Source organism: Solanum lycopersicum, chromosome 10 (assembly GCF_036512215.1).
Source record: "Solanum lycopersicum chromosome 10, SLM_r2.1".
Lineage (NCBI taxonomy): Eukaryota > Viridiplantae > Streptophyta > Magnoliopsida > Solanales > Solanaceae > Solanum > Solanum lycopersicum.
In genome coordinates this window covers 62649774-62661477 of record NC_090809.1, presented here as the reverse complement: position 1 = coordinate 62661477, position 11704 = coordinate 62649774, and the positions used below count along the sequence as shown (strand labels likewise).

The window sequence follows — 11704 nt, the reverse complement described above, 5'->3', positions numbered from 1 at the left end:
AAATTAGTATCATTCTAGATGTTTAATACTAAGTCAGTTTGACAAGCTTTTAAGCTGAGCCAAACAGGTTCTTACTCCCTCCGTCCGATATTATTTGTCATGGTTTCTATTTATAGAGTCAAATTTTAAGAATTTTGACTAACATTTTAAGATATATTTTTTCATCATATTGATACGCAAAAAATTGCAATTTATAGTACTTTTTATATAGTTTTTGAATATCTAAACTTTTCGTTTAAAATATCTAATTAATGTAATCTGATTCAACTTTAAAAATTAATCAAATTGACTTTCAAAAAGCGCAACATGACAAATAAAAGTGGACGGAGGGAATAGCATTTACTTTTTTTTTTTTCTAAATGGGGAAATATTAGAAGGGCTTGAAAACGTTGGTCATGTTGGAAGCACGATGTAACTGGAGAAATGATATAATCTATTCAAACATTATTTTTATTAAAATAATATGATATATTATAAAACGATATACAATAACTATATATAGCATTCTTTTGATAATATTTTCAAAGAGTCGCGTTTTCTGGCCGTAACAACTATATCCAGATAAGTTATACGTTACCTATTGTATGTGATAATGGGAAAACAATGTTATGTATCGAAACATTATATATATTAAAACGATATATTATGAAATAATATGTAACAACTATCCAGTAAGTCGTCAAACCTTTTTTGGAATCACTTTCAAAGAGTCGCGTTTTCTAGCTGTTACTCCCATGCTTTCATCCATATTAATAGATTTAGGAGACACACCATCTGGAAGCTCCCAATCGAATTCATGAAGCAACGATCCAAGAGCGAAATGCATCATTCGATGGCCTAAAGGCAAACCAACACACATTCTTCGTCCTGCACCAAATGGAATTAGCTCATAATGCTGACCCTTTACATCTATTTTCGAGCCAAGAAACCTCTCAGGCTTGAAACTCATAGGGTCGTCCCAACATTCAGGATCTCTTCCAATTGCCCAGGCATTTACGAGGACTTGAGTCCCTTTTAGCACGTCGTACCCCATGAACTTAGTGTCTTGAATTGTCTCTCTTGGGATCAAGAAAGGGAGAGGAGGATGTAAACGAAGTGATTCTTTGATTACAGCTTGCATATAAGGAAGATTTTCGATATCACTTTCTTCAAACTTGTTGTTTGATCCTACTGCTTTTGATATCTCTGTTTTCACTTCAGCCATTGCTTGTGGATGGCGCAAAAGCTCTGTTAGTGCCCATTCAACGCTACTGCTTGTCGTCTCTGTACCAGCTAGAAACATTTCCTGTTGTTTCATACATATACAACATACTTAATTTCATTCTGATTGTAATGAAAATGATTTAAGAGAAGCCGAAAAAAAAAACTTACCAGTATGAATACTTTAATCTCATGTTCTGATAATTTAGCTGGTTCATCTTTTCCAGTGCCTTCAAATTCAAGCAACACATCCAAAAAATCTTTCATTTTCTCCATACCTTTCTTTCGTTCTTTGAGTAACATAGACATGATCTCCATGGCCTTCCCCATGTCTCGCGTCATCTTCTTCCTCAAACTTTGTAAATCGAACTTTCTAAGAAACGGAAATACATCAGAAACATTAGCAACACCTGACCACTCCATGATTCCCTTCATAGCATGGAAGAACTCCGAGGCCTCCTCGGATTCAGGATCAGCCAAATCTTTCGATAGAATCAAATTCCCCAGCATATTAAACGATGCTAGGAACACAAAACGCGTTACCTCAATTCCACTTCCTTTTTCAGCAGAACACCCTGCTTTTTCTATCCATTTCAACATATCATCCACACATTTTCGCCTTACTCGCACTGTTTCACTGATCTTTTTGTGTACAAACATTTCCACAGTACATATCCGTCTTTGAAACCTCCAAAAGGGGCCGTATCGAGCTAAAGCCGGAGATCCTTGATAGTAATTATGTGCTGAATTCACATCGACCAGTGGTCGATCCGCGAAGGAAGTATCATGGTTTTTGAATAACTCTGCAGCAGCCTGAGCTGTTTGAACAACCATAATATTTGTTGAGGTGCCAACTTTTAACCCCAAAACAGGGCCATATTTCTGTTTTAGAGCTGCCATTTTTTTGTAGCGCTCTGTTCCTAGTTCAAACATGTTACCAAAAACTGGTAATCCAGGTGGCCCTGGAGGTAAATTGTAAGTACTATTTTTCTTAGAAAAAAATAGGATGAAAATTGATAACAGGATGATTGAAGAAAAAAACAGATAGCTCAATTCCCATTCCATCTTTCTGTTAGTTTTTTTTTTTTTTGTTGTTGTTGACTAATTTGATTTGCAATAAATTATGTGATAGAAGCTCTTATTTATAATGTTATTATTTATTGCTCCCATTGACCTCATAGCCCTTTAATTTGGCATATATAGGGTGTATGTACACTTTTGAATTATCTTTTATCTTAATTGCCCTTTATTTCGATATGTGAAGAGTAGGTGGCCTAAGAGATTGATGGTGATAGATTTAAGGAGACGTATAGAGAACGTGCAAATCGATGATTAAGTGGTAAAAACTTTTGTTCTACTAACATTATCTTATATTTTAATTAAGTTTTCTTTTATTTTGGTTGTTTTTACAAATTTATTTCAGATAATACATGACTCTTAATTTGACGTCAAGTAGTAATTATGATCATTAATTTTAGGGGTGCACAAGTAGACCCTTAAAGTTGTATAAAATTGACACATTCGTTCTGCATGACATCCTATGTGTATTATGGCGTGTAGGACGAATATGTCCATTTGCTCAATTTTATACAATTTTAAGTGTATGCTTATGCACACCCAAAATTAAAGCCCATAGTTATCATTTGACACCACGTTAAGGGTCATGTTTATATATTATGTCATATTTTTTTTCTTCAATATTTTCGTTATAACTTTTAACATTTATATTTCTTTAAAAATTGTTTCGAAAAATAATTTCCTCTAATCTAAGGCGCAAGGGTTCATCAGAAATCGCCTTTCCTATGTAGGGGGGAGCTATAAATCATCTTATAGATTCGACCAAACATAGTAACATTAGTTTAAAATACGAAATTTTTTTTATAAAAAAATTTAATAGAATATGTATGAAATTAAATTTGAAACTTAATTACTTAACACTTGATATTATTATCCTACGATTTAAAATTCTATGATTCAATTTTGGCTACGGGGTCCGGGCGTCGGCAACCCTTATTGCTTGTGTGATTATGTTTAGTTTAATATTTTTCAATGATAAATTATGTCCATAAAACTTGTTTCTTTGATTTTCACAAATATTGTAAGTCAATGATAAATCATGTCCACAAAACTTGTTTCTTTGCTTTACGCTACACAAGTGGCTTGGCCAATATTTAAAAATAATTTATAAAATTAAAGATAAGATTAATTTTTAATTTTTTGGATAAATTATCACTAATACATCATCATGCAGTATCAATGATATGATATTTTGTTGTTTTGCAACCTATTTGGTCTATTGCTATTTTCTTTTGTTATTTGACTTAATATCAAATACTAATTGAAGTGGCTAATCATAGTATAAATTAAACTTTCGCAATTTAATCTAACTTAAGAAGAAAAAAAAAAGAACAAAAGCAACTATTAGTCTAGGTCGGATTTGGATGTCATTCTTTAATTAGTACGTACTTGTGAGGAAATACATATTTATTAAGAAAAATAATTAATGGCATAATTTAAATTATATATTTTATTATTGTCTTTTATGAAATTATAAATATAACTTTGCGAGTAGTAATCGCTTAGAACATGTCAAATTCATTAATAGAAAGGATAAATATAGAAAAAAGATCAAATATCTTTCTTAAACTTAAAACAATGAAAAAAAACCAAAATTTCAACTTATATAAGATAGAAGAAGTATTAAATTTAGTATAGAAAAAAAAATCCTTTTTAACTTATTAAATATACAAGTAAAATAAACTATTTTTATAAAAAAAAAAAATAGAGGAAGTGTAAAATTTAGTATTAAAAAAATCCCTTTTAATTATATACTTATACTAGTAAAATGAAATATTTTTATATAAAGATCAACTAAAATAAATCGAAAAATAAATCGAAGATGATATTATTTAATTCAAAGAGGGAACATGATCAATTCTCTGTGTTTTGGACTTTGGGTCAATTGTGGACATTTATGGATATGACAAAACTAGAAGGATGAAAAAGGCAAAATTGCTTCCATGTTTTTGGTCAATCATATATGATATGGTTAGAATATATTTGAGTTCTTCTAGATGTGGCTGCTCAATTAATTTCGTGACCTAAAATCAAATTTAATTATGTGAAGGATAAGTGTGTTTATGTCATAGTCACAAGGAGGAGAGATAATTATATATGATATCATATATTTTTAGCGTTTTAAAAAATAATTTTAAATATATAATTGAATAATGTTTTATTTTAGTCGAGAGATATAATTCTAACTTAAAACATAATATTTGTTTTATCTCCCCCTATCGATATTACAAGTATTATGTTATTATTATCTTATCTAATTTACACCATCTTATCTCCTTTCTCTCTTCCTTAACATTATTCTTTCTCATTACCTTATTTCTTCTTCTTATTATTCTTTTTACATATGTTATTCTTACTATTTTATCGTCAAATGTTTTTCGTTAATTTTCATTTCAATTTCCTAACTTTTTCCCCCTTTCTTCAAATTGCTTTTGTTAAATTTTTTCTTAAATCTATATCATGAATAAACTCCACATAACAATTCCCGTATTATAATTGACTACATAATAACGCTTCATTATTAACATATAAACCAAAATGCCTACCCTCTTATGTTTTATTTCATTCGTCGATGGAGGTTTCTTCTCGCCTTTCCCTTACGGTATTATTTTGATATTGGTCATCCAGAAGTATTTAGCCTTACAAAATGGTCTTTGTCGATAATTTCTAAAAGTGTCGATGGTAGAGCGCTCGCTTAGCATGCGAGAGGTACGGGGATCGATACCCCGCATCTCCATTTTTGTTTCCCAATTTCTTTTTTATTCTTTTTGGACCTTATTTTTGGGCTCACATTCTTACTAATATATGGGCCTTAGGCCCAATTAAAAGAAAAGCCCAAACAGCTTCACCAACTATTCTTCACTTCACATAACCAATGAATTAAAAATATCAATATATAGGTGCCAAATGGCGGTTTGGGATGACTTTGGACGTATTAAAATGAAGGCATTATACATAAATATACCCTTCAATTTAGATTCATTTTACATTTATGTCTTCCGATTTTAAATGTGCACAAGTAGATACACGAGTCCTACGTGTCATAATACACGTAGGACACAAATTTCCATTTAGGATGCAATGTAGAACGTTTGTGTCTACTTGTTTAATTTTATGCAAGTATAATTGTCTACTTGTGTACACCCAAAATTGAAGGGCATAAATATAAAATGAGGCTAACATATTTATATATTATGCCTAAAATGAACTGAGATAATTAATAGGTGGGGGTGGTCATTAACTTAACTAAAAGTTATTTGAGCTTGAAACAAATTTAATTGAAATTAGCTAAAATATGGATTATAATTCAACTCATTCCAATTCATTACCTATTTATTGTAAGGCAATTGATTTAGATCTCTATTTATTCCATAGCATTATAAAGAAACATCGTAATTAAAAGCTCTATAGTTTTTTAAAATACAATAACATTTGGCTTTTTCAATAATATTTATTATCAACCAGCTACGACGGTATACAAGCTCAACTTATTTTTCTATTTCGTTATTGTGATTACTTGATTCTATTATTTGTATCTTTATATTATCTTGATATATATTTCACTTCTTTAAATTTAACTATACCGTTTTAAGGGTAAACACTTTTAAAATTAGTTTCAAATATATAATTGCTATAAAAACATCTATGTACTATTAGTAATATTAATATTTTATTCCATCGAATTCTTTTAATTTAAGGAATGTTTCAAATTATATACCACCTGCAGGATGTAAACTTGAAGAATAATCATTTTGATAAATAACAAATTAACAAACTATTTTTGTGACTCTTGACCAGTTTATGGACGCTGGTTATTAGCTAATAGGCTAGTTAATAGTCTTTTTATGAAAAGATCCAATTCAATAGTTATTTTATAACATAACATATAAAGTTCATTAATTCGGAGAAAAAATAAAATTAAAAGTTCATTAATATCCTAAAATTATGTTATACAATGAGGCAATTCAGAATATAAAATTTATGATTTTTATGATAGTGTAACTCAAATCATAATTAATTAATTATAAATTTTTTTATATGTATTAAATTTTGATTAAAATAAATAAATTCTCAAAAACGTATAACTTCGATCTTTTCCTTTTAAAGGAATTTTAGTTTAGTCCATCATTCATATAAGAACAAGAATAATTTCATAAAAGTATATATTAATGAATTATAAGTGAAATTAAAAAACTTTATATCTAAACATATAACATATGTATATTGATTTGGTATAGATATTCAAATCGAACTGGTACATAGCTTCATATAGTCTAGAGTAATCAATAAAATATTCGTTATCAAAAATTTATGTTATGTACATATGATTTTATATATATATATATATATATATAACCTACTTATAAAGAGAGTCTCCACATTTACAAATTATTTTCCTTGACTGAAAATCTACTTCTGTCTAGGTGATTATTAGCCTTATTAAATAAAATTCTGGACCAAGTGTCAGATGGTATATAACAATGTATATCTCAGTTTTTTTTTTTAGTTTACCGATATGTTGTTTTTAATTTCTATATATTACATTTTCTAAAGTAGAAAAAACATTTAGATAAAATATAATATTTAATTCAAATAAATTGATAAAGAAATAGTTGAGTCGATTAGAAATAAAAAACTAGTTGGCCTGAAAAAAGATGATCTCTCGTAAAAGATTGTCATTATTTTTAAGAAGATTGATTTCGTGATTTATTTATATATATTCCCTATGTGCCGTTTTATTTGCAATGGAAATAGATTCAAACGGACTTCTTAATATTTTGAGAGCTTTAAAAATGATTCGAAAATAATATAGCTTTGTTTGACCTAATCATTGTGTCAAGGGCTGATGATGTCTTGAGCAACTTTGAATTTCGTTTGTCAGTCCTTTTTTTTTTTTATAGTCAAGTGACTTTCAATTCGTTTCCTTCTTCTTGCAACGTAAAAATATTATTTGAGTTACATAACTCGATAATAAAATGCAATTTGAAAATAGTAGATATAATACGTTAACTTTTCTTAAGAATCGTTTTTCCTTGTATAAATTGTAAGTGATCAAACGAGATCATTTTTCTCATTAATTTTTTTCGATTGTGTATTTTTTATAGCTCTTCTTTTTTTTTACTTGATAAGATGTTTTTTCAAAAGAAATATTATTTTATAGAACCATATTCAAAATGTATCTTTTTTTTTTCTTTGAAAGGGGTTGGGGCAGATGGGGGAGTGGGTGGAACAAACCATGACTTTGATCATTTACACTTAAAAAAAATCAAAGATAAAATCTAATATACCATGAAATTAACTTTTCCACAATATTATTCTTCTAGTTATTTAAGAAAAAAATTGACAAGTCTTCTGATAAATAGACATGCAACCATCTCTTTTTGTTTTTGTTACTTACTAAAAATGTTATGTGTCTTTTTCATGATTAATTAAACTTGTTTAACAATGATGATTATTGAGTTTAATTAGGTTCAATGTTTCTTATCTGAGGTAGATATGGGAACTCCTTGGTAAACTCAAACTGTATTTGAAAATGGTTTAACTAAAGAGAGTAACTTATAAATGATAAGAGCATTTAACATAGCCAATTATTTTTCTTGTATATTTAGTTTCGGTATTTATATTGAGGTTCGATTAATTTGAATTAGCACAGTGTAAGAGGCTTATCTTTTAGTGTGACGCTCTCAATATAATTTTTTACATTCCTAGGAGCTAAAATTGAGACCTTCGATTAAGGATAGAGGGAATTTAACCATGTCCCTACTACAGATATCGGTAACCAACAATGGAGTTAGGTAGGATCGAGGAATTTCATCTCAATCACTTCAACGGGAAATAATATATTATTTATACATGATTTAATTATTTTTCACGTATATATAATAAATATTGAATTCTCTTTTATTATTTCATTTATTTACTTTTTCATATTTTGAATCTCTTTGCTAAAAATTCTGACTCAATATAGCCTAACTGTTTATTAGATTGAAAATCTACTTATTAGCCTAGATTATTAGCTAAGATAGATAAAACATACATTGACTAATTGTTGAATGGTGCCCATATTATTTTGAATGAGAATATAATGACCATTCATATGTACAAAATACAAATTAACTACTATTACTTTTGTTTTTCCTTTTTTTTTTTTCAATTTTTTTGCTTATTTTATTCAATCACTTTTTAGGAGAAATTTAAATGAAGCTGGAACTATTTTTTTTGCTACATAGAATTTTAATTTTCTCCTATATCATGAAGGTACAATAAACACAATAATCACCCAGTGAGCTAAATCTCAATTTCTAATTTCAGTAATATTTATTTGACACGATAAGTTAATTGAACAGTTGTTTTAAATATACACTTCCTATCCATCAAACACATTTTAAAAGTAAATCTCCAATGATTTTTTAAATACGACACTCTTTATTTCCAGTTCAAAATTTAATAAAATTATATTTATAAATTTTAAATCTTAATTTCGTCAATATCAAACTTTTAAACTATTCAAAGAAGTAATGGAATTTGCTAAGGGAATTTAGGAAGGGTCAAGTTAGATGAGACATCAATTCCATGTCTGTTTGGGGTATTTTGAACCAACCAACCACATCCCCAAAATCCTACCTGCCCCCAAAAAATTAAAATATTAAGAACAATTTCATCACTTCCATGTTATTATAATATATATTTTTTATTAAAAATTACGTATATTTTTATTTAAGATTTTATCTTTATGAATTTTGAAAAAAAATTATTAGGGGATTAATTATTTGTACATTTTAAAGAAAAAAAGTGCAAAATTTATGGCAAAATTGTCGAGTTCTGCGAGCTCATAAATAGGAGACAAATGTTGAATCCATCCCATTATTTTTGTCAACTTTAGCTATTCAATTGGTACAAGCAATTGTTAAAAATAAATAGTAATTGGAGTTGAAAAGAAAAGATTTGATAGTTGGCAAATTGATAAGATTTGCAACCATTTTTGACTTTGCTATGTTTATATATGTTATTAGTGACATAGATATGATTTTATCCTTCTATAAATAGAGCATTCTTGCTCATTTGTAGAACACACCAAGTTAGAGAGACTAACCATTTTGAGAGCAAAGTGAGGTATTCCATAGACTATATAAGAAAATAGTTTGTGAAGAAAAATAGAGTGTGAGCGATATTTTAGTAAGACGAAAACCAAAAGAGTGTTGTTCTTTTTGAGTGTGTAGTAGTCACTTTGAGTGTTGTATTCGTGACTACACAGTGTAAAATTCCTTACTATAGTAATATCAGTTGCTCCTCTTGGCCCGTGGTTTTTTCCCTTATTCAGAAGGGTTTTCACGTAAAATTATTGGTGTCGTTATTTTCTCATTTTATTTCCAATACTTTTACCATATATACTTTTGTGCTTGTCCGCGTTTTCCCAACAACAAAATCAGTTCTTACAAAATTAAATTAATCTGCAATAAAAAAATTGATTAATCAGAAATTTTATCAAAATATTTTTAAAAAATAGTTTTTTATTTGATATTATATTTTAAATAATAATAAAAAATAATAATTTTATTAAGTACGATAAAATCATACAAGAACAAACGAAAAAACTAAATTAGGGCCCGCTTTTTAGCACATTTTTGTTTCAATTAATATTGTGTGCATCACTAACCCACTCATTAATTATTTCAATTTGTTTCAACTCACTCAAATTTAACTTAACAAGCTCATTTAATATCCCTACTTATGAATAGATTTTTAAATCGATACCTTAATTTACTACTAATAATTATGTTTATTGATATATATATATATAAAAAGAAATATTATTTTCCTTACTAACTTTTAACACACATAAATTAAAATGAATTGTGATGAATGACTGAAACTCTTTTATTTTTATTGGATTGTTTTCTTAAAAATTAAGTTATACAAACATTGTTGTTATGCTTCGTACTTGCGATAAAAGAAATAAGAGCGACAATATTTAATATACATATATAAATTTATAGTTAATTAAATTTTAATACGAATATCAGATATGATTAGACGAGCTTCCAAGGGCACATGTTAGTTTTATGGTGTTCGGTCCTTAAGGCTACACGTTTGCAAACTGACCGCTCATTCTTTTCTTTTTTTTTGTTAGATAAATAAAAAAATCTGACTATATAGTTGAGATGTTAAATCATCCAACTTTTTAAATTTTATCTAAATGCAATACCTTTTTTTTTATAACAAAAATACAATGTATTTTAGTCGGTTATTTTTAATTTTCTTTTTTGCATTTTGAGTTATCAGATTAGGATTTCTATTGACCGTAAGCTTAATTTGATAATGCAAAAAAAATTTAAATAAATAAATTGTAAGTAATGCACATTTCAACACACGTATGCATATTAGGGGTGAAGCTATATAGTTCTTATGACACTTGTTTAAGCTTGGTTTTTTTTAAAAATGTTTAAATGACCTGTGGTACTTGTTATATTGCGATATTTTTATTTAAATATAATGTTTGCTTTGATGATAAGTTAAACTTAATTTGTATCATCAAATTTATTGCATGCTAGATAATAACATGATTTTTTATTTTACGTAATGACTGATTTAGTACGAATGTATGATCGTATGATTAGTTTTTTTTATTTTGTTTTACTTACTATTTAATAATTATTTATTTTTTACTTTTTTTCTATAGTAAATCTACTTCGAATCTATTTTTCTGGTGTGTTTATCTTTTTGATTTTTTTTTTGACATTATGTAATTACCACAAAATATACTATTTGATATAGTACGATACAATTTAAAAATGACATGTAACCAAGCAAAGTATAAATATAGTTTCATCAAAAGTTGTGGTGATAAAGTGGTGAATTTTGTAGTGAGATTTAGATTTAAATTATAACAATGAAGTTACTTTTTTAATAAATAATATTCTATACGTTTAACATGAATCTTTTTGAATTTTGAATTTTGAATTCTGATTAGATAATCTCCGATATTGAGCCTGAAAAAAGTAGGTAAGAAGTTCATAAATAAATAGTCCATTTTATAGCAAATTTTTATCCTTTTGTCAATAAAAAAAAAAAGTCAATGACTAATCTTTTCCGATATTTGGTATTGCATTTTAGTTCTAAATTAAACACCTTTTACCTAATTCGATTACAAAATATATAATAAATGACCTGAATTATCAAAGAAGATTTTGTACATTATTTAATTAGAACCGACAGACTTAGGAAAAATATTATTATTCATAGGACATGGATCTTGTTCCATAATTACTAGTTATAATAACTACTATAACATTTATATATTTAATTAAGCCAAATAATTGAATGTTTTATATGTCAAGCTTATAAATATATATTAATGTCATTATCATTTATAAAACAAGAACAAAAAGGAAACAACAACATTTAATCAAATGAATAAGAGATAATT

At 27.6% G+C, this 11704-nt stretch overlaps 1 protein-coding gene across 1 annotated transcript; it reads right to left on the bottom strand.

Annotated features, from left to right (window-relative positions):
- Positions 1–429: 429 nt before the first annotated feature.
- LOC101264574 (cytochrome P450 76A2-like) lies at positions 430–2414 on the bottom strand. Its single transcript, XM_004249414.5, has 2 exons — positions 1372–2414; positions 430–1285 (listed from the first exon to the last, which is right to left on the bottom strand). The coding sequence occupies exons 1-2, from the start codon at positions 2263–2265 to the stop codon at positions 680–682; spliced, it is 1500 nt and encodes a 499-aa protein (XP_004249462.2). The 5' UTR covers positions 2266–2414; the 3' UTR covers positions 430–679.
- Between the last annotated feature and the right edge of the window lie 9290 nt (positions 2415–11704).

Excerpts from the sequence above, each read along its gene's own strand:
- LOC101264574 (XM_004249414.5), bottom strand. The coding sequence starts at position 2,265 with ATGGAATGGGAATTGAGCTATCTGTTTTTTTCTTCAATCATCCTGTTA. Across the intron at positions 1,286-1,371 it reads AGATTAAAGTATTCATACTG|GAAATGTTTCTAGCTGGTAC; the intron begins GTAAGTTTTTTT and ends ATGAAACAACAG.